The sequence below is a fragment of the Cupressus sempervirens genome, chromosome 4 (assembly GCF_028749045.1).
Source record: "Cupressus sempervirens isolate cs-2001-9-10 chromosome 4, ASM2874904v1, whole genome shotgun sequence".
Classification (NCBI taxonomy): domain Eukaryota; kingdom Viridiplantae; phylum Streptophyta; class Pinopsida; order Cupressales; family Cupressaceae; genus Cupressus; species Cupressus sempervirens.
In genome coordinates, this window is record NC_143121.1 from 678,836,166 (window position 1) to 678,861,323 (window position 25,158).

General features: G+C 31.8%; 1 protein-coding gene across 1 annotated transcript in view; it reads left to right on the top strand.

The window, feature by feature from the left end:
* Window positions 1-12,113: 12,113 nt before the first annotated feature.
* Window positions 12,114-25,158, top strand: part of LOC149563074 (serine/threonine-protein kinase BSK2-like) — a 31,116-nt gene continuing 18,071 nt past the window's right edge. The window contains exons 1-5 of the mRNA XM_089826493.1: window positions 12,114-12,407; window positions 13,370-13,590; window positions 13,949-14,084; window positions 17,367-17,500; window positions 24,464-24,569. Of these exons, the coding sequence (XP_089682619.1) occupies window positions 12,329-12,407; window positions 13,370-13,590; window positions 13,949-14,084; window positions 17,367-17,500; window positions 24,464-24,569 (676 nt within the window). The 5' untranslated portion in view covers window positions 12,114-12,328. The remainder of the gene's footprint in view (window positions 12,408-13,369; window positions 13,591-13,948; window positions 14,085-17,366; window positions 17,501-24,463; window positions 24,570-25,158) is intronic.

A 25,158-nucleotide genomic window follows, 5' to 3' on the forward strand; every position in this document is an offset into this window, starting at 1 on the left:
CCTATGAGAAAGGAGAAAAAAGGGGAGGAATGCAAATGAATGTTGAAATTACATTAAATTAGTGCTAAATCATCATTAAATTGAGATTCTTGCAATTAAAGATGCTACGTTTAGTGTCCACTTTAGTGAGAGTGTGGGTTAACCCACACTCATGATAAAGTAGAGAGAAGAAGAAGAAGAGAAGAATTCATTAAATCACAATGAGGCAAAATATCACTTAGTCAAGGGGAATAAGCCACTAATACCAAGGGTCCCAACTCCCCATCCATACACAAGGGCTAAAAAACAAAGCAAAAAGGCAAGGACACAAAAAAGAGTTAGTACTAAAACAAACCCAAATCAACCAGTAAAAGAGACCTCATTCGAAGAAATGTCTTGTTCACTAATATCATATTTGGAAAGCTATCAAAAGACCATAAATGATGACATAATAAATGTAAGAGCAACAACATAAATAACATAGTTTTAGGATCTATCTCTACTAGCATTAAATCAAATGAGAGAAGGGAAAGAAGAGTGATTAGCTTTTCCAATAGTGTGGTCACCCTACTATGAATCACATGAACAAATGCTTGTAAAAAATGGTGTTGAATAGTCTAACAAGGTGGTAACCCACTAGTCAACCCACCAGATTTCCATCTATAACATTCTTTATATCACCATGACATGGTCCTATAAAAATGTGTTACCCATGTATTGGACTTAATATGTCATACTTGCATGTGTTACCTATTGAATATGAAGAAAATAAGGTTTCCTTTCCTAAACCTAATTTTCAATGTGATGATCCAAATTGATTAAGCACAAGAAAATGATTGATGCAGAAATGGATTGTGTGATGGAAAATAGAGAGAGGAGGTTATATAATCTTTCTATTATGGGGGAGTATATGCTTAAATCCTAAAATAGATAAAAGATAAATACTAACCTTAAATATGGAAAGTGTTGTTTTTGATGATTGTATTTAGATTTTGGAAAATCTACAACTCTTTCCAAGCTGGAAATGTCAAGACGAAAAAAACCCATAAATCTTTTGTCTTTTTGAAAGGAGGTCGACCTCGACCCTGATAGCGGGGCACAATCCTACCCCTGGGCACAATTGTACCCTAAAAATTCAACCTTGACTTGCACTAGTCCAATGAAATTTTTGTTTGTGGATCTCGCAAGTTTGACGAAAAGGGTATTTGAATTAGCTCTTCAATTTGCTGTTCCACACTTGTATCTGCAAGAAAAATGGTTTTTTTTGTTTGGATGGGGGGTTTGCCTCGATCAAACCCCAGTTTGGAATTAACCTTGAAATTGAATTGAAATTGTAATACAAATAAATAGAGTAAATGAAATAATTCACCTTGCTTATATTGAAGTCCTTGTGGAGGATTCAAATCCTTGAATCCACAAGTACGGATGCTCCAAATGTATGTAGAAATATATTTAGGATGTCTCAAATCAATGGCATTAGATCTTCAATACCAATCTTGAATGTATCTTTGCATAGGAAAAGGCTTGAATGAATGTGGATGAAATCTTCAACAAGAGGGCTCCATAAAGATTGAATCCTTCAATGGCTAACAATTGATCTCCTTGATGAATTGGATGCTTGAACACTTGAATAATTGAATGCTTGATAGATAGTAGATCTTCACTTGATGTAGGTGAATGCACCCATGAAATTATGGATCATTTGTAGATAGATTGTGGATCATAACTTCGCTCATAAAAAGTGGATGTAGAAAGGTAATAGTTCGTCCGATCTCATAATGCATCTTAGAGAAAAATGAAAGGAAGAGGCTTCCTTATATAGAGATATAGGGCACTAACTCCTAGAAAAGGCTGACATAGGAGCATTAAATCCCATTTAACCTTAACCCCTAGGAATAGACCTAGATTAAATGTAATTTAAGAGTCAACCATTCTAAAACCCAAAACAACCAACCCGCAAGCGAGAAAAAGAAACTTTTTGAAGCTCGATGTCCCAAAACTCCTAGAAAAATAAAAAATGAACCTGGGGTTAAGGATGAGGTTGACCCTACCCTAGATCAAGGTTGAGGTCATCCTTGACCTAAGTTAGGGTTGAGGTCAACCTTGACCCACTAGGTCATCCTTGACCAAGAAGTCAAAATTCTTAGTTTCACAAAGCAAGTTGTCAGAAATAGGCTATAAATGGAGAAAGAAAAGCAAAACGGGGGAAAATAGCCAGATCTATGTAAAGACCAATTCGAGGTGCTTGACATGACCCCAAACCACTTACTCAGAGGACTAAACACTCTTAACATAGAAGTGTTTCCATTTTAAGACGGTACACCTATATATGAGATGTAGTGAGCTTATAAACATTACCCTTCTAGAAGATTCAACATATATAGTTAAAGTTGATGAAAGGCCAACCCCATAGCTCCCAAGAATCACCTGCATGCAAACTCCTATCACAGAAGGAGAGGAGATAAAATTATTGAGGTTGGAACTCCCAGATCCACAAATGAGACATTCTTGATGAGAAAAAAGAGAAATTGTTATTAATCAAAAGTGAATGAATGTATTAAATTACAAAGAGATACCATCCTTATAAAAGAGATCAAAACCCTAAATGGTAAAACCTATCTTGCATGATAATAATTAATAAAATAAATAATTATTATATGCCTATATTTTATCTTAATTAAATATAGCTAATTAGAAAATATCTAATTACTCTAACACCTCCCCTGAAGACAAACTTAGGGAGTAACCAAAAACCTAGAAACTACTTCTGAAAGTATATTTGGGTCCAGACAGCAAGGCCAAATGAAATATCCAAGCACAACCAAATCTCTAAAAAGAGGAGAAATAGAGAAAACCACGTGGGAAAAACCCTACTCCAAGAAGAGATGGAAAGAATGCTGAAATAATTAGTGAAGGATTGAAGAAGCCTACAAACTAGAGAATGCCCTAGAAGATAGGAACAAAAGGATGATCATGAAGAATACTGATGAAGCATGTAGAAGCTACAAAACTTTGTCAAAAGTAACTATTGATCTTGAGAACCTCCATTGAAATAGAACCTAACTAGGTAGAGAAGACTATAATCTACACGAGTGCTCTCAAAAGACATTACTCGACTCAAGAGGCACACAAAGACAAACAACTAAACTCGAAGATACAGATAGCATAAAACACCAAATCTTGAAGAGTTGATCAATTGAACATGGAAGGATACATACAAAATAGGAATGAAAAGAAAAGTGTCTATATGGTAAATGATTAATCTCACTGAAATGCATAGGCACCCAACCACTCCATTCCCCTAGTACATAGGAATAAGTACTGAATACATAACTCACTCCATCGAACCAAGGAAGCTTTAAAGTGCTAGGAAATGAATGAGAAATATGATTTGGTGGGATAGGCAAAGGATTAGGAGGATCATTAACCAAGGATCTCACATAATCCAAAGAACAAATAAGCCAACAACATGAAGACCTAATCATGAACTCGAAATGAGGAAAGTATGTATTCATTGATCTCATAACAACATAAGAAAGAAGACCATGAAGAGACATGAATACTATGAAATGCATGAAAATCACATATACATCATACACATTATAAAGATATGCAAGCAAAAGATTATTAAGAAAGATAGTCATACATTGAAAGATCTTCATAATGAAAGATGTAAGCTGATCAAAAGAACATAATAAAATGTAATAATCTAACCCCAAAATCAAACAAAAGATGCAAGTGAGTCGGGTTCACTAATTATGTATAGGGTGGGAAATAGATCTACCCTAATGTAGGAGCATCCTAGGCTTGCTCGCAATCCTACATGGTTGGAGGTATTTGGCTAAGTGTTGTGGTTTCATGCTTGGTATGTATTGTCTACTCGACATATGATGGTTGCTTGACAGATATTGTGTTCAACATGCACTGTGGGCACTCGATCGTTAAAGGCACTTGATGATGCTTTGGGGAACTCAATACACACTAGGAGCTCAATGAAGCTTGGTTTTAGTATTGCCCGATTTGGCTGGTTGCTTCTAGAGGACTCAATGTGTTCTTTTTCTCAGTTTGCACTGGCGAGCTTAGCTTGTTCTACATGTTGCAGTGATGCCTGAGTTAGTTCGGTCAGTGTAAGAACTTGGTTATGTTTGGTTGAATATGGACACTCAACTTGGTCTTTCTGACACTCGCCTTGGTCTTTGTTCCTGTTGGTGCCGAGTTATCTATGAGCTAACTTTTGGCATTTAATTCATGTATGGTTATTCACTTTGTGTTGTAGCCAACTTGTGGCTCGCCATATATTTAATGTAAGGAATTTAATTTAATTTGTAATGAACCAGGCCAACTTGTGGCTTAGTTGCTTATAAGTAGGGGGTCTTGTAGAGTCTTTAGGCATTATGATCATCCAGCTTTGAGAAGAGGATGAAGGGTAGATGCGAACTTTAAAGAGCTAGTAGTTGTGGCTTGAGAACAAGAGGATTGCTTGATGGACTTGAGGGTACACGTGTGGATTCTTCTTGGTGTTCTTATCCAATTGTGGATCTGGACTAGCTGGGGTTGGTATTGTAAGTTGGATATTGTTGGAGTTGCAAAACTATTATTGTAATCATTGTTGTATTTGGCCCTAACCCGAAAGGCCTTATAGCTGGGCATATTACATGTAATCAGTAATTTTATGAATAAAGAGTTGTGATTTGGTATCAGATCTTGCATTGTTGTTTGTATTTTCGCTGTGTGGTTATTTGCTAGGGGTTTGGATATCTCCTTTGGGGATTCTCCTGCTTTGCGTTGCGTCACACTCTAACACCTAATGAAGGGGGAAAACCAAGATCCACCCCTTTAATTAGATTCAATTAACACAAAAGAAAGTGTCAATGACTATTATAAGTAATTCATGTGGAAAACACTATTTAGTGAAAACTCTTCTTAAGCTCAGATTGTCTACAAAAAATTTGACTAGAACTTGAATTATCTAGAAAATATTGCATTTATCTTTAATTATTTAAAGGTTTTTTCTAAGTTTATTAATTTAGAAAAACTATTGACTAAAGCTAAGTTGATAGATAATATTTAAATGAGTATATGTTACCAAAATACAACTATGCGAAGATAAACTCATCTAGAAGATAAAGCAATTAGAACAACTAATGGTTGCTTAGTGTATATAACTTTTGTTGTTAAAAAAATTGTTACATATTAGCATGTTAATAGCACGACCCACCATATTTAAATAATACATTAATTATTTTAAAACACTTTAAAAAACATAACTATAAAATAATTACTTTATATGCTTATACTTTAAATATAATAACCTAAGTAAACTTTTAATACTTGATGTTCTTTGTAGTCCACTCAAAATTATAAAGTGATTTGCTAAATGACAATAATCAATTGACTTGTGTTCAATGACAACAACTATATGACTTGCTCAATGACAATTAATTGACTTGTTCAATGATAACAACTATATGTCTTGCTCAATGACAATTAAGTGACTTGTTGAATAATAACAACTAATAAAAGTTACAAACAAGAACAAATAAGTGAATGTATCAACACCAATAAGAATTTCTACTATGACAACAATCCTTTCCTTGTTACAATATCCTGTAACGAGATACTATGGATAACCATATACTACATAATTTACACCATTTGTCACCATCACCATTCACCATTTTTTTTTTAAACATTAAACTTTTAAGACATATGAACCTTTGTTTTTTTGCAAACATTTACATGTTCATATTCTAAACACATCATTAATGATAACGAGTAATTAGAGTTAAGATGCATAATGTTTCATTGTCCTTTCTAGGTCATATAGGCCAAAATAAAATAAAATAAAATAAAAATACTCAAATGAGTTATCGATATAAATTGATGCTACTAAAAAAAGGTTTTGATCTAAATAAGTATGATAATTTAAGAAAGTTATATAAATATTATTTTAATGGTAAAAGTTAATTTATGAGAACTACGCAACTCTCTGAAATAATACACAAAATAAAATAAATAAAATTTAAAATAATTAAGATATTTCGTGTTCAATTCTAACAAATGTATGACTTAATCTATAAAAATAAAATTTATATAAGGTTTTTACAGTCCTTGGTATTATATAAACATTTTAAAGGAAAGTAAACTACATAGAGATTTAACTTATATATTGAACTTTGTGTACATCTAACAAATGTATGACTTAATCTATAAAAATAAAATTTATATAAGGTTTTTACAATCCTTGGTATTATATAAACATTTTAAAGGAAAGTAAACTACATAGAGATCTAAACTATATAATTTTGAAACGTCTAAGCAATGAGCTCAAAGCTTAGAAAAAGTTTTGTGTAAAGTTCCTTTACAAAATATCACTTAAAGGTTCAACACACAAAACATACAAAGCATGTGATTAAGGAAAAAATTAAAAAAATACCAAAATTAGGAAGGAAGACAACTTCAAGGTGCACGGAATAACTAATATGCTATAAAAATATCACACACAAAATATACTAACAGTCGCACGTTTTTGTACGTGCAATGATAAGCCAATAGGAGTAATATATTTGATGGGGATGAAAACATGACATAAATTATAATGAGGTTTTGATCAAAGGAATATACTTAACATGACATAAAATATAATAGTTTGAATTTCATAAAATCAAAATGAACAAGAATAAAACTTTGTGAATACATGAGTGAAAGTGAAATCTTAAATTAATAGTATGGAAGAGAAACTAACATTAGCCCAAGAGGCATGTTTAGATCTCATGTGGATATTATTTTTATAGATATTTTAACAATTTTATTTTAGATTGAGCATAAAAATGCTATGAAATTTTGAGAGAAACTTATTATTGAAAAATAACATATTATTGATAAGCTAAAATTTACATATCCATGCAAATTCTAAGGTATTCTTGTTCTCTTTTTGGAAAATGATCCATATATGTATACATATGCAAATGATGTTGAGTTTGGCTCATTCTTGTAGCATTTTCCTCTCTCTACAAACACATGAATTAACTTATCGGCATAAGTATTGTAAATACTTAGAAATTATTCAATTAATTACATAAATTAGTATACATCAACCCTAGTATAGTTCATATCCACCTAAGTCAAACAGTTTGTCCTCCTATGATTATCTTTGTGGCCATGACATTGTTTTACATCATTTTTAGAATTATGTTTAAGGCTGGTGTTTGATTAGGGATAACACTTAGGTTAAGGATATAGTGTTAGGATTATGATTTTTAAACCATACTTTATCATTTAGGATTAAGAATAATAATAATAACCATAATTTTAATCTTAAATTGTGCACCCTTTAATCATAATTTAAGATTTATATTTTGTATTATACATATTTAAATAAAATATTATTTACTAACTAAAGCTAAATTTTTACTATTTAAGATATGACATCATTTTAGTTGTAAAAAAAATAAAAAAAATTAATATAGATTTCAAAAAAAAAATACTGTTATATTTTTTTTTACATGCAAGTCAAAAATATTCTATAAATTAAACTTAATTCTATTTAAAAAAAAGAATTAAAATGAGTCATCACCTTTCTAAAATTAATTTAAAAACATAATTATTTATTTCAACAAAGTCTTTCTAAATTTTAACTAAAATCTATGTGGATTTTTTTCTTAAAACATTTTTTTTATTAATTCAAAATTAAAATCTTTATCATAATAGAAATTTCTATATTTTAACTATAAAATATTTTTATAAACGTATTTTAATTTTTTAAAAGAAATTATCAATGATTTTAAAATAATTTTAAAAACTAAAATCTACATTTCAATAAAATCTATCTATATTATTAATAATATTTAATAAACATTACTTATGGAAACATTACTATTCTATTATACTTAAAAAAAAAAATTTTATATTAAGTAAAATTGTATTTTTTTTAAAAAACAAACATAAATTAGTTTTCAAATAAATTAGTTTTTAAATTTATAATTGACTAACATAAAAATATAAAGTTAAAGATTTTGTTATTATATATAGATTTATGAAATATTAAACCCTCTTCCTCTATTTAAAATTGACAACTTGTTAATAAGGTGTCCTTATTGCAAGTTGTATAAAATTTCCAATTAAGAATATAACCTTTCTTATAAAGTAGGTTTTCCATTTAAACAAGATATAAATATCTATAGGATTTTTAAAGACATCAACATAGAATTCAAAAAGATATGAATAATTCCAATCTCGAAATCATTATACCTCAACGATGTCAACATACACAAATAGGGGAAAAATGACTACATTTCAAAGATAAATTTGCAGAGAACAATATTAGAAAATTGAGATTAAATTGAAAATAAGTAACAACATCATCAAAAATCAAAACATTTATGAGAAAATTTGAAGCAACCAGCTTACTAAACAAAATCCTTGAAATGTGGAAATAGATAACAAAAACTATACGTTGAATTAGAAATTTAAAGAATAGAATAATTTGAATTAGAAATATAAACGATATATAGAAACATTTAGAAAGTGAAAATAAAAGATAAGATTTACTATTAGAAAATATAAAATCCGAGAGGGGCTGACAATTTTCTGGCTAAAAATTATAAAATCTGCAAGCAAAGCTCCTACATATAAGCCTATTGACTTAATTAAACATGCATTTAAAATAACAATTAAAGTAAGAACAAAATTAGAAAGTGAGACAACTTCAAAGAGGAGTGATTACATACAAAATCCAAAAATTCTAATAAGATTAAGAGACATAATTACATTAGTAAAAAGTAGGATTTAGAAACATAGATTTTTGATAGAAGGGAAAAAGCTATGTGTAAAGTTCATTTACATGATTACAATAAAATGAGAATATATATAGATGTATATATCAATTAAAAAAAAATATCAAAGATAAAATTCACACACAAAATATATGTCTAAGAGAACACTTAAAGTAACACCAAAATTAGAAAGTGGAACAACTTTAAAGTATACAAAATAACTTAAAATCTTGTACTCTTCTTTTATGCATATAAAAAAGGGGAACTAACTTACGAAAAGCAAAAATTTCAAGACTCGAGACATAATTATATTAATAAAAATACGGAAGGAAAATATAGGTTTTTTTTAGTAAAAGGAGAAAAACAATGTATAAAGTTCTTTTACATAATTATAATAAAATGTGATTTTTAAAAATAAAGTCAATCCAATATTTAAAACATAAGTCTTATAATAACAATATAGGACTCAACTATATCTCATTAAAAAAAATACTAAAGGAAAATATAGGTATTTATTTAACTAAGAAATTAGAATATATGTACAATAATATAAAATTCACATAAGGTACGAAGATACATTTTCACTAGGTCATATGGATTTTTGATGAAGTTTTAGTTATTTTTATGACTTTCATTTTAAGTTTAAAGGTAAATATTATTTTTTATTTTTTTATAATTTAAAGATAATTTAATATTATGTAATCTATATAATTTTCTGAATTGGTAAAAAAGTTTTGAAATTTGTGTACTCTAGTTTAAAGATATTCTAAAACAAGAGCCACATAGTGGCATACACTTGCTTTATTGTTATTAATTGTATTTGTAAGTATTGAATCCAAATTGTAATTTTTAAAATAAATTTATAGTAAATTTAATTTAATCTAGTTCAAATATTAGAAAATCAAAAAATAATTATTGTGAAAAATGGGAAAAACATTTATATAATTAGTAAGTTCTCCATAATTAAAAACGAATAAATAGAATAGTATAAAAACTCATTATGCTCTTATTACCTCATTGGTAGTTGTATTGACCATGTTATTATTATATTTATTAAGATTTATTTTATTTTTTGTAAATTTGATTAACCAAAACTTATGTACAGAGAAACTAAAACTAAAATATAAAATTTATAAAAGAATAACAAATTTTTAAAAATATTTTAATTATTCAAAAATCGTTACTTGTGATTGGTAGATAGATTTTAAACAAATTCAGTAATTGTGCAAACTGAATGCAATAATACTAGCCTACAACAAGTACAATAATAAATAAAATATAAATTGTTTATATTATAAAATATCATATATTTATTATCCATATTAAAAAATAACAAATATTATTAAATAAAATGCTATACTTCTTAAAACATATTTTGAATGTTTATTAATAAATTCAAGCATCATATTTACATTTTATTAAAAAATTAGTTGTCAAGTCATACACTCTAATTTATTCTCAGGGTTTGCAAAAGTGAAAAAGAGGAAAAATGGCCAATTCGAGTTGAGAGTAGTCTATAAGATAGTCTATAGAACATCTTGCCCAATCAAATTAATTCTTTTTTGTACAATGCTAAAACTACTAAAATTAACAATGCTAAAACTACTGAAATTAACAAGAGCTATGATATAGTAGGAGCCCTACCTATTGTTAAAAAAGAGAAAGTAAAGAGTTGAAAAAAATTGCTTAACACATGTCATACTCGTAAAAAAAATTACTAACACATGTCATACTCATAAAAAAATTTACTAATAATATCACAATCTATACAATAAGTTCTTTAATCGAAACATAATATTAATTTTTATCTCTATATTATCTAAAAGGGAAAAAATACTAGCAAAAATATAACCAACCAATTCTAGAAAAAGACAGAGTATCTAAAAAATAAAATTAAAATAAGATACTTCAAGAACATTACAAACATAATAATCTCATAAATTATATTGAATTTTTAAAAGAAAAAAGAAAAAAACCACTACCAAAAATACCAAAGATACCACCAGCCAATTAGAAAAAAGAAAAAGCTTTTAAAAAATAAAAATAAAAATAAAATAACTTAAAAACATTATAAATATAATTTAATATTTTAGAATGCACACACTAATCGTAGAAAATGAGGTGAAAACATAAGTCTCCGCCTATATAGGTGGGACTAAAAATAGAAGAGAGCAATCAATACTTTATAGAACAACTACTCAATCAAATTAGTTTTTTTTATAAGAAGTTAAAAGATTAAAAAAATTATAGTTTTTAAAATTAAAAGTAAAAGATCTCTCCATCAAATTAATTTTTTTCTATACAAAAGTGAAAGAACCAACTAAATCTTATCCGATTAAAAGTTAAAAAAAGACATACCCCTAATTTATAATCAAATTAAAAGTTAAAAAAACAATACCCTTAATTTATAACACAAGCTAACTTTCTTGAATTTGAATCTACCTTCACTTCATATATAATAATAATTAATTCCAATGAATAATAATAATTAATTCCAATGAATAATAATAATTAATCTACTAACAATCAAGAAAATAAAATTATTTGTACATTTAAGTTTTTTTGAATGTTTAAAAAAAAATAAAAATTATGAATATAAAAAAAAAAAACTTTACCTAGGGCAGGGCAAAATTCTTGGACCTTAGGGCACGAACAAATTAACAAATGTAGAATCTAATTTGGTCTCACGTTGGACGAATGAAATCTCACCACGTGCACACAGTAACCAATCCTCCCCCTCGTTAGACAAAATCGGGACTTCACCATGTGCAGTTAAATAATAAATAAATATTTCGATTCCCTTTCCGTTGCATCATGTTAAAAAGCGAACAAATCTTCGCCCAAGATTTAATTCTTAATTAGAAAAAGAAACCACAATAATTAATTCATCATACTAATTAATAACAACAACAATTATTCATTAATTAATTAATTAACCACTCCTGTGTTTTTAACGGCACACAGTTAACCCCACTATTTTACTCCTGGACACGTGCCATGTCATCAGAACAGCGCTGCCACGTCATCCAGAAAGAGCTGCCACGTAGTCCGCGCAAGGACAAGTCGATCCCGCTTTCCAAGCTCTGACAAGGACGTTCCCAGACCTGCCATAAGCTCCCGTCGGTTCCCCATGTGACCACCCGCTTCAGATGCGCCCGCCTGACATCCGTCACAGTCCTACTCCTTTTGGCTCTGCCCGCTCATTATGAAGTCTTTTTAATTTATCATCATCATTCGCCGAGCCTGAGCTGTACAGTCAGCTGCGGGTTCCGAGCCTCAGGCTCGGCTGCCGAAGCGAGGTGGTGGAGGAGGAGGAAGAGGAGAGAGAGCTATAAGGATCTTTTAAGTGTCATCCTCAATGCCTGGAAATTTCGCAGCTATTAAAGGAGTGAAGGAATTAGACCGGCATGATGTCCATGGATTCCACAAAAGGCTTCAAGTTTAAAGCGAGGGGAAAGCGATCAGGGGATTTTGATATGATTCGAGGTCGAAATGCGTAGGTTTTAGCATCTGAATCGGGCTTTTCTTGAGCGTTTCCTAGCAAAGGGATCTAATTCGGCTGCGGAGCTCTCAGAATGGGGTGCCTGCAGTCCAAGACGAGTAATATGCCAAGCCCTGACGTAGAATCGGTTGAAAACGAGAAGCTAGATCCGGGTATGTTTGGAGCCGTCGGGTTGTTGTTAATTTGTTTGTTTCATGTCCAGTGTCTTAAATATTCGGGTTTTGTAGCTTTCACGGATTTTGAATGAGCTCTGATGTTGATTCTGGTGCGTGTTTTGTTGTGTTTGGAGATATTTTAGCAGGTTTGTTATGCTTTCTGTTTTTTCACGGGTTTTAACGAGCTTTGATGTACTTCTGTCTGTTGTGTATTTTTGCGTTGTGTTGCATATTCGGGCGCTTGGGTTCTGGCGGGTGTGGGGAATTAATGGCATTTTGTCGCTGTGTTGTTTAGGAATATTTGAGTAGTTGTTGGACATACGCAGCGTTATTTGAGCAGTTTCTGTGGTGTGGGCAGCTCTTATGATTCGTAGGTTTTCATGCTTTGGACAAGGCGTTAGTTGGTTTTGTTGCCTGTGAAGGGATATTTGAGCGGATTTGATGTCCGTTTTGAGACTTTAAAACGGTTTCGACGCAAGTTTTGCGATGTTTGAGTGGGTTTGTTTCCCATTTAATTATGTTTTGAGTGGTTTGGATGTTGTATTTTGCTTCCGAACCGATGGTTACGTGCTTGTGCATATCTGGCGACTGGCAGTGTTTATGTGGTTGTTATGTTTATTGAGCGATGCGGAAGTGCTTTTTGATATATAGGTTTAGGTTTACTCTGGCAGTTTGACGGTTTTAGAGCTTCCCAAGAAGCAGTGAACTTACTCTTTCTTTGTCTTTCAAGCTGCAGTTGTGTATGTGTCATGATATTCTACTGAATATTTTTCATAAATTGAGTTTCAAGCTATGATGTAGTATTAATATGGTTTGCAGAATGTAATGTAATTTGTAATTACAGCTGTGACGCTGTTCTATTGCATTGTTGTGGTTTTATGGAGGCCGCATGATATTACGAGGATTAATATTTAACAATTTGAAGTAATAATGAAGTGATTATATTGTTCTTGATGCAGAAAATGTCGATCAATTTGAGAATGACAGAGTGCCTACGTTCAAGGAATATACACTCAGTGAGCTACGCGCTGCGACAGGAGGATTTAATAGCGAGAATATTGTGTCTGAGAGTGGCGAGAAAGCTCCGAATACAGTGTATAAAGGAAGGCTAGAAAATAATCGTTGGATTGCTGTCAAACGCTTTCCAAAACAATCCTGGCCAGATGCCAGGCAGTTTGCGGTAAGATTTTTTAACGCTTGGGGTATTCATGTTTTGTGCCTATGGTTTTCTTCCCAGGTAGGGTTTCCTGCTTTAAAAGTGAGACTACGGTTTCTTTCAAAGCTCAGATCTGTAACACTGCACACAACATTGTTAGTACTAGTGCTCCACACTTTCCCCTGTAGTTTAGTCCTTGATGGTACTAGCAGCAACAGCTTACTTTTACCTGCTGAATGCATTTCGTGTTGGTCCCAACAGACAGTAGTACAAGACCCATTATTGTGCATTATAGCATTATTTCTCAAGGATTTTGTCAAATATTGTTAGTGATTTCACCAGTGTAGAAGCGTTTAACCAAAGTTGTATCTTGTTTGTATAGGCTGAAGCAGCCGGTGTTGGAAGAGTTCGACACAAAAAATTAGTGAACTTGATTGGCTGCTGTTTTGAAGGAGATGAACGGCTATTGGTTGCAGAGTACATGCCAAATGATACCTTGTCCAAGCATCTATTTCACTGTATGTACCTACAAAGACAATTTTTGAGCATTAGATTACCTTTATTAGCATTATTTTTGCAATGTATTAGAGAACTAGCCTTTTTATTTCCCTATGTAGAACAAGAACAGAATATTTTAACAGTTCATTGCATGACTTGTGATTTTTTTTGTTTGAACATGGCCTATCATCTGGTTATTGCTTGAAGCTGTAGATTAGGGGCTGGTTGAAGCTCACACTTTTTGTTGATAGTAGTTCTATATATCAAAACTAGTTGCACAGGAACCACAATTGAATTTGACAAAATTCACAAATTCAAAGTCATTTGTCAAACTAGCAACAATTGCTTGCCCCATTGAGGAATAGTTTAAGGGGCTTAAGTGAGATTTTCATTTAAGTGCACTTGGATTCATGGATATTTCCTATGGATATTTTACTGCCCCAGCTTGTAAGCTCCCACTCAGAAATTGGATCTGGGACTGAAAGTTTGCAGCACCTGGTACATGGGAACATTCAGTTTTTTTTGTGTGGAAGAAAAACAAATAAAATGCAAATGGGGCTTCCAAAATCGTGTAACAGAGTTGAAATATAATATGGTTAAGACCATCTGACCATAATGATATTCTAATTTGTCAGCAACAAGTAGTGAGAAAATATGGGAAGGCCAACTATGGGGTTTCATGTTTAGAGTGATAAGGTTGCATGGGGGGTCATGCTTAGAGTGACAAGGTAGCATGCTTTTTATGCTATCAAGTGACATGTAGTGCATGAATGTGGTGTATTTCATAGTCATATGTGGAGTTGTGTCTCTTGGTGTGTACTAATGCAAAAGTGGTTGAGCTCTAGCTTGTCAATACTTTCCTTCAACATGGTGGCATTTGCACAGTGTATGATTCAGCCTATTGGTTATGTTTGAAAAGTCTGTGAATAAGGTGATAAATCCAAACAATGGAAAAGAAGAATTAGCTTTACTACACTAGCAATATTGTGGTATCTTGAGCTTAATTCTTCATAGACTATTAGCAGTACACCTTCAAAAATTAACCTTTTTGAAGGTGGAGAGGTCTATCGATAGTTTTAGTTTTTAGTTTTTCCCTTTAGTTCCTGTAGCAAGTTTGTAGTTTCTTTTTTAAAAATAAAAACTGTTTTACAATTTTAAGTTTTGATCATTTCGCCTTCGTAGTTAATTTATATTCACTGACCTTACATATTATTAGAGTACTAGCTAAGTCAAAAGTTTTGGAATTAGTCTCTTTACAATGATATAATGTTAGGAGCACAGTAACCATGATTTTGGCGCAAAACAGATTGTATGGGAAATAATATACATGTTCCATGATTGAATTGCAAGTAGGTGTTTAAAAATTGTTATGTAATGAAATTATATATTGTTTCTAAGGAAATCGAAAGTAAATGGCTAGCCAAGTATTCTCTAAGGATCATGCTTTTGATCGTTCTTTATTTTCTTTAAAAGTTTTTCCTGACATCTGTAGAATTAAACTTTAGGTCCACCTTCGCAGTTAATCTAAAATGGTAGATTTTTGCTAGCCTTGTCACATTTGTTCAAGCCTGGTAACTAAATTAATGAACAACGTCTACTGTTGTGGACCAAAGTATCACAAAGATGTCTGTATATGCATGAGAGAGAATTGCTTAACGGAAATAGAATGGTAACAGAAAGGCAATTAAGGGAACTATCACAAGTCCCTCTGGCAAGTCTGTCATATCTGGTCATGCCTAGTAAATATGGCAATGGAGGCTGTATGCCGTTCTCTGCCGTAGTGTAAAAAATGTCTAGATATATGTGAAAGAGAATTTGTTTAAAGGAAATAGAATTGTTACATCATGACTCCACGTGAAAGTTCCTGTAGAATCTGGAATGAGTGATGCAAGTCTCTGTAGGTATCCACGGGATTTCTAAAATCAATGATATGCAGTTTGTGAGTAGCACCAACTGGATGGAAGAATAAGTCTATGTTTTGACAGATTTAGAAAGTAGTTTTTGACTGGAAGTGCTCAAATTATTTATTAGTTAGCCTCATTTGAACTCTTAACCAGCAATGTGTTTCAAACTCAATAAATCTTAGCTCACATCAAATTTACTGAATATGCTTCACTATATAAGCCACCTTGATTAGTATGGTTTTTAATTGTTAGTAATGCCATCTGGATATAAGAATCAGGCATGTTGTGTCTGACTTAGAAATTAATTTTCCATTGGAAGTGCTCAAATCCTTTTTTGAACTATAAACCAAATAGTAATGCCTCATTTGAACTATCAACTACAAAGTGTTGCAAACTTGAAAAAACTTAGCTCTTTTCAATTTTATTGAATATTGTTCTATGACATCCATATAGCACTATTTTAGGCGCTTCGACGAATATGGTTTCCATTTGTGCATCACTCAGGTGCATCTATGGTACTAGTAGGATATCCATTCACAAAGAAGCTTAAATAAGATTCAGTTGATACTCAAATTAGTATCAATTGGATATCTTGGCAAATGAATTTGATGTTTCCTTTTGTTCTTCATCCAGAATTCTGTATGATAGGTTTGTCCATCAACAGTATAGTGTATTGGATCAATCCGGCAGTGCAAATGTGCATTCATGCTTGTGGATACACCAAGATTTTAACTTTACAAATAGGATTTTTTATTTTATGATGTGATAACAGGTGGAGCTTCTGATGAAGCTTGTTATCTTTGAAATTGTCATGTTCTAGGAAATAGTTGGCCTACATCACTGTTTTACATGTTTTGAAGTCTCAGTGAATGTTTGTGTCCTTTCAGCCTTATTGGATTGAATCTATTAGATCAATAATTCAGTTCCTGCTTAAAAAAAATTACACGCTAACTTTTCTGGGAAAAATCTTTTCCTGAGCATCATAATAATATTTTTGTCATGCAAGGCCAATTTTTATGCCTGCAAATTTTGAGATATTTCCAACTACCTGGGAATCATTTTCTTTTATATAATATTCATTGAAAAGGTATTTGAAATATTTCATTCCGGTTAAATAAAATTCTTCACAGTTTGAGTTTTATGAAAAAGTGCAACACTGCGAAGTGCCATATAATTACTCCAATAGTTGAGGACTGTGTATATTGCACCAACATTTAATTTTTTTCTTGTAAGATTCACAACAGTGTTCACAGTGAATCATCTCTTGTTGCCCAAATTAACTTGATTAAAGATCTTAAAAATGAAAATGTGAACTGTTGTTGACCTCCTACTTAGAAAACCATGGATAATGAGACACAAATATTGATGTTAATGCCGTTTTATTTTATATTTTGGCAGGGGAGAAGCAACCAATGCCTTGGGCAATGCGGTTGAGAGTTGCATATTATATTGCTCAAGCACTAGACCACTGCAATACTGAAAATCGACGCATCTACCATGATTTGAATGCATATAGAGTGCTTTTTGACGAGGTGAGGCCTTAGGATCTTGCACATGTTTTATTGTGAAGGAAACATATTTATCTCTGATTTCTGGCTAATATTGACAGATCTTGGTTTTCTAAAATTTTCAGTGTACGTTGATTCGAATAATAGAAATTCAATATATTTGCTGGTGCCTTTCACACATGCTGACTAGCTTAATTTTTAAATTGAAATTGCTAGCATGTGAAATTTTAATACTATGCTTGTATATTCCATTTATGAAGTATAGACACTAAACGAAAGACCTAAATTTGTCTCTATGAACATCTGACAAACTCCATGTAATCACAAAATTGAAGTGCACGAAATAGTAAAATACTGTACTAAAAAATAAAAGGAAACTTCAGTTTTGAAAAAGGAATAAATGGCAAATTTTACGAAGGTGGCTATTTGGAAGTCTGTCCTTTGTGGACTAAACAAGGGTTAAATAGAAAATAAGTTGGTACATATTTTTGGATTCTTCTCACTAGACCCCATTATTTGTTGATTGCACATGGTATTTTGCAGGTCTAGATATTCTTACACAAACTTTTATTGGATATTAACTTTTATTGCACATAATTAGAGATATTACCTTCAGCTACTTTGATTAGATAATCTCTATGGAGCTTAGATGTCTGAGAAAGTTTTCAAGGGAAAAACATGTGCTTTGTGCTTAAAATAAATGATTGTAAAATTGCAGTAAGCAAAAATACAAAGGAACTAATTATATTTAAGGGCCACAAAAATATCTTCTACCTTACAAATTCTATGAGATAACTTGTCATCTGTTCATATAAAGATTGGAAGCACACCACTAAGTGGCAAATGTACAATGAATTTAAGGATTGGAATTTGATAACAAAGTGGCAATTGATTGCCTATATATATATGCACATCATAAATGTTGGAAACCTTGACATTAAGGATCCCAGTTATGCGAAATCTTCAAAATAGATAAAACTATGATAGTTTAAGATGACATGTTAGCTATTGATCCTTAGAGTCAATTAATAATATCTTTGAGACCACAAGTCAACGACTGATCCTGAAGGCAAATTAATAATATCTTTGAGGCGACAAGTCAAGCAAGCAGATTAGATGTTGCCAAAGATATTGTGTATATATATATATTGGAAACCTTGACATTAAGGATCCCAGTTATGCAAAATCTTCAAAATAGATAAAACTATGATAGTTTAATATGACATGCTAGCTATTGATCCTTAGAGTCAATTAATAATATCTTTGAGACTACAAGTCAACGACTGATCTTGGAGGCAAATTAATAATATCTTTGAGGTGACAAGTCAAGCAAGCAAATTAGATGTTGCCAAAGATATTGTAAAACTAGAATAAACCCAAGTAACTTGAAAAGAACTATTCGTAATGACTGGAAAAAGATCAACTTAGTAAACCATTAGATTGACAAGATATAATTTTTGGGACTGTTTATAATTTCTTCCCTTTAAAAACTTTGGGAGTGTTTATAATTTTTTCCTCAAAATTTTCTCCTAAAAAATTAAGGGTTTTTGCCTACATGACCTGATCAAGGTTTTTGTTGTTCGGGAGAGCTCTCTGGTTTCTAAAAAGGTTTATTGTTTTTCTTTAAAATTGATGTTTTCTATGCTAATCTGTGTCTTGGATTCTGTACCAGCTATCTGTTTGGTTTTGAACAATTAGGACCTTAGTTAGCTAACAAGATGATGATTATAACAAATTTAGGACCTTAGTTAGCTAACAAGATGATGATTGTAACAAATTTAGGACCTTAGTTAGCTCGTTATTCTAGAACCTTAGTTAATGGTCATTTAGGCTTCATTTTCAGTGTTAGTTGGATACATCCCCGGTCTAAAATTGTTGTCCCCATACTGGAAAAGTTTTGGGGACTTGAGGACGACTAGGGGACTTCAGAACTTCAGAAATTATTTTTGGGGATGCTTGTACATTTGAGGGACAGTTGGCATCCCTAACAAGGTAGGCAACACCAACACTTAAAAAATAATATTTCTTTTATAAAACTCTTTTAAAATTAATGTTGGCCCCTCACAAGTTCACCGAAACATACTTACTTTTGTTTGGTAGTTAATTCCTGCTATTTGGGGTCCTCTGATTAGTATTTGACAACATTACGTTAAGAAGTGTGAAATTAAGAATGTTGGTACAGTCATGTTACACACTCAGAATCATATAGCAGTGTTTGCAAGGTGTTTGGAAAGTTTGAAAAGTGCATTACAGACCTAGAACAATCATTTTTATGCTATTTTGTGGTAATATTTCATTGATGGGTTGGCTTTGGGTTGATTGGGGGGTCCTTGTGGAAGATATGGTGAATATTGGAGGTTGCATCAAGGTACCATCTTACTGAATTTCATGATTGGAACTGTATAGAAGACTTTTGTGTATTTATATTAGTCCACTCAGAAAGAGTTAGAGGTGTAGATTTAGGTGTAGCTTCAGAATCAAATGATGGTAGTGTGTTTCAATTTGGAAGGCGGGTTATTATTCTTGTTGCTATTGACAATGAATTCTGAATTCTTTTATTTGGTGTATTTCAATATTTTATGATTTTTACATTAATATTATTTGCACATTGACAAGATTTTTCAAATTATGAATGCATATTGAGCATTGAGTTTAACTATTGAAATGTTGTTATGTTAAGGTTCTACAATTTTTTCATACGAGTGTAATGTATATATGCGAATTTCCTTATATATTTTTATATTTTCCCTACATTTATATATCCGTCACCTTTGTTGTCTCGAAAACTCGTCCCATGCCATCCTTGTCCCGGGAACTTGGGGTAGTACTTTTTATTTTTACTTGTCTTAATCTGTTATTTAGACAACTTTGCTGTTTACCAAGACTGCATGGGGACAGGGGTACTTGGGTACTGTGGGTACGGGCACAAGTCCACCCTTTCCTAAACTTTGGTGACCCTAATTGCGGGTCAACCTTCTCTACAATTATTGGAGATAAGTGGTAGCCTATGATATGTTTGTGATAGAGGTGAAGATTGTAATGAACATAAACAAGATCTTTCAACCTTTGCATTGATAACCTATTGTGCCTCTTGGAGTGTATGTGCTCAAACATACTACAACTGTGCTTGCATCTCGAAGTGTTGCATGTTTAGCTCAAGATACTAATTGAAATCCTTCAGTATGACATCTTAGCACGAAACTTTCCCACCATGCAATAGAAATGAAAAGAAAACAAAAATTAAGGGATTTATAATTTTTTTAATACTTAAATAATGCTCGTAATAGATATAGATTTTTAATTGTCTTCAAGGCAGTTTGAGTTGTCTTGCATATTCTTGCGGAAAAAAGGTCTTCCTGTGCGAGTTTGAAAATCTCAACCTCAGTGATTGTCTGCACTCCACCTTAAGGATTGCTGGTGATCTATTTGGTTTATAGCTTATACAGGCTTTCTAATTGACCTTGCAATACTAGTTGAATTGGAATGTTCTATTGAGGGAATAGGCAGTTGTAAATGCGTATGTAAATTCTCATGAAGCTGAAGGAGCCATTGTTGATCTATTTGGGGTGATACCTATCACTAGTCCCAGTGAAATGGATCTTATGTCTACCTTCCTAGTATCCATGCCCTTATATGTATTCCATTGCAGGCTTCTCTCCATTTACAATATGGAGGAAAAAAACAATTAAAGGCTCTATGACCTACAATAATTTTAAAACATTAACATACATGAGTGTGGAAAAAAAGCAAGCATACTAACAAAAATGAGCAAACATATAATTGAAATTTGCCTCTACAATGTCTTTGGTTAGAAGCCAAAAACTTAACTCATAAAATGAAATCAGCTATGTCAACTTTTGTGTTGGTCATAGTATATGATGATGCAAACCACTCCTTAACTAACATTTGTCTCAAAGCAACAAATGATTGAACCAAGGATTGTATGTGATGAAGTTTATTGATTGTTTTGCGATGAGTGAACTCCTTGTTTATGAATTTTAATATTAAGTTGAGAACCCAAGTATGATTATAAATTTTTATATATATTTACAAGTATGTTTAACATGTTAAGTACACTGTACATGCTTTGATTAGTGCAATCTTGGCAAGATCTCGAATTTGAAGTAAAGAAAATAAGCACTACAAGGAGTCTAGAATAAGGATGGATGCCTATTCATGAGAAGTCTACCTGTAGCAACATAATTTTTGTTGTTATTTGAAACTATTTGCACCCCTTTCTTTTCATTTTCCTTGGCTAAGATTCTATCATGTTTTTGTTAATGAGCAAAATAAACAAAACAAACAAAACAAACAAAATAAGTATTTTTAAAGTTGAGAGTGTAACTTTGACTTACACATACCTCTGATTGCAAAAATTTAAAAGGCAAAAAAATGAATTATATATTGTTAAGTAAAAGGTAAAATTCTCTGGCTATGTGAAATTAAATGGTTTTAGAACCAAAAGTCTCCAATTGCACTTTTTGTTGCACCATGTTCTCGAATGATGGTTGGATCTCTTCTTTCTAATTTATATTTTTATTGCTCAAATTCTTTGATTGGCTTTGTATTTTGCTTATAACTTTATGATGGTTTAGCATGTCGACATGGTATTAATGTAAAGTGATCTTTTAATTGGTTAGTGCTTCTCACAAGCATTTTCATTTTGCAATGGAAATAAGTCCTTCCTTTCTAATTGGGGTCAACATTTGGATTGGAACAACTTATTAATGTAAAGTATGCTGCAATAAGACATAAATAGAAAATATGTCAACATTTCTGATTTTTAATTAACAATGTAAATTGAAAGAACAAGAAACAAAAAAATTCAAAATACAAAATACCACTTCGAACGTTCTCTGAATTGATGGCAGATCCTCCAAATTCTCCATATTTTTTTAGATCAAACCAAGGGCTACTATGAATCTATCCAGATGGTTCAAATAATCTAATTCCACCATTACTTGCTCAACTATTGTGTTAGTGTCACCTTCAGTGGAATGTATTTTTGTAACCAAACTATTTCTTTCCTTGGTTGAAAATGAAATGAATGTGCTTTTATGGTATGAGAGGTTATTTTAAGTTTTTCTGTTTTTTTTGCTTACCATGGCTTAGTCTTCCTCTGAGACTTGCTAGGCCCGGTGAGTGTGGTATACTTAGTGAGTTAGATTAAACTTGCTATGTACTTGGGTTATGTGTCCTTGGGGCTGGTTTAGTGGCAACTACCGTGGGACTTTTGTAGCCTCGGCTAGTTTGAGTGAGTCTTGTAACAATGGGATCTCTTTGTCATTAAAAGGAGTTACATGGTGGATTTTATGAAGCTGATCCACTGTGAAAATAAAATATCTGTCTCAAAAAACACCAAGGTAAAATAGATTGCAATTGAGATATGAATTATGTAGCTCGACGTGTGTGATTATTGTGAAAAAATGAATTAATTGTTAAACTGTATCTGGAAAATCTCAAAAACGATTTTTCTGTCTCCCGAAGTCTAAATTTTTGAGAGTGATATGCAAAGATTTGGAACCCCTGGACATCTCACTTCCAAGAAAATTGCAAATCTGAAATTCTGAACTTTGGACGTAAAATAAGAGTAAGAATTTTCTGATAAAAGCTGTAGACCATGGAACACCCCTTTGAATTTTACTGTGGAACACTGTATTCTTGTATATAAGTACAATCTTACCTAAATTAGTTATTCAGATCTTCCTTTTGTATTCTTGATACTTTGATTTTCCGTCAATGAATATACACACATTTTTCATCATACATAATAATGTTTACTGTCACCCCTTCGATTTTTTGTCTGGAACACGTATTCTTGTATATAAGTACAATATTTACCTAAATTAGTTCTTCGGATCTTCCTTCTGTATTCTTGATACTCTATTCTTCTGTCAATGAATCTACATATGGTTTTAATTGTACATAATAAAGTTTAGTTTATAGTGGCTTCCAGAAATGGTACAGTATGTTGGACATTTTTAATCTGAACCGTGAGTTGCATGATTGTTACTTGTATCTGTGAGTTGTTTCTGATTGTTTGTTCCCTTGGCTTTGCATGATGTGGTCAACAATATCTTGATCTTCACACATCTTGATTCTTTAGATTGCACGGCTTATTTTCTATAGAATATTCCATGCCTAATATTTGTTTTATTGTTTACCACAAGATGATGAAATTGAGGTACCATTGGCACAACCTGATATGTGGTGCTGCCACTTCGAAATTCTTTTTGTCTTTGTCATGTCTGACAGCAGGGATGGATTATAATGCAGTTCATAGAGAGAAGGGAATGCTAAACTAGATAGAAAGCAATTCAGAAAATAAACTTTAAATTTCATAATTGCAAGATGTATCAATTCAGCAAGATGGAAAATTACTGTAAATTGGCAGAGCTTGGTATAAATAACAGAAATAACACCATTTATAGAAAGGGAGACTCTAGGAGAGAAATAGAAACCTAAAAACTAAGAAGTAATCTTCCTCTCTCTTACAATCATTTGGTAGCACTGCTAACCCATGTTTACCTTCCTATAATGAGTAAGAGAATATGTGTCACATACAATCATAATGTGCACGATTAGAACTTAATATCTTCCCTTCTGAAGTGTCATACCCATTAGCCTATGATAATCATTTAGTTATACTAGTAAAAGATGCCATCCTACTAATCCGTAACATTTTTAAAATTTACAAGTTCAATTAAACATGAGCATTTTCTTGAAACAGTTCCAGAGGAGAAAACCAGTGGCTGTGTAACACAGGACTGTGTTGTTGAGAACATTTTTTAATGAAATTGTGAAACTAAAGGCGTCAATTTTTTTGTTAATGGGTTAATTGGATGATTCTGAACATTTATATTCTCAACATTTCTTTTTATTTTATTGTCATTGATGCTGAACAAATATCTATATTGTGGGGTTCAGTACTGTCAAATCAATTTTTATAATGGGAAATTGATGGCTTATTACACTTCTGTTTCATAGGACGGTGATCCTCGACTATCAAGCTTTGGTCTAATGAAAAACAGCAGAGATGGAAAAAGTTATAGCACTAACTTAGCATACACACCTCCTGAGTTTCTCAGGACAGGTACCCACATCATCTCAAATGTGATTCAATTATAATTTTTATCTATTGCAGAGGTAGGATTTTGTTTTCCTGTAAAGCCTAAGTATGGGATTTAGTGATAACTAGATGATGCCATTTTCTTCTAATTCCAAGATGAAAGATCCCTGACATTTAATTCTATATATGAAATAAAAAGTTCCTTTTTGTGTGTCTTTTTTGATGAGACAACAATTACATTTAGTTAGATAGAGGATGTCTCCCTATTTTTTCAATTCTTGATCTTTGGATTCATTTTATTAGGTCATTTGTGCCACTTTTTGTTCTCATAGATTTATAATCTCTAATAAAATAAGCTGACATATTTGTATCTTAAATGTTGAAATTCTAAACTAAACTTTCCATATTTAGACCCATTTCTGCAATTTCTTAATTTGTGTTCCATATACCATTTAATCTATCTCTTATAATGTTGAGGAATATTGTTTGTAATATTTCTAGTGTTGTTTTCTGTGCTCAGTGGGAAAAAGGTTATCTGCAATTGATAGGACTAACCACTATTTTTTTAATTTAGTTTAGTACTAAGTATAATTATCTAATGTTACTCTTAACG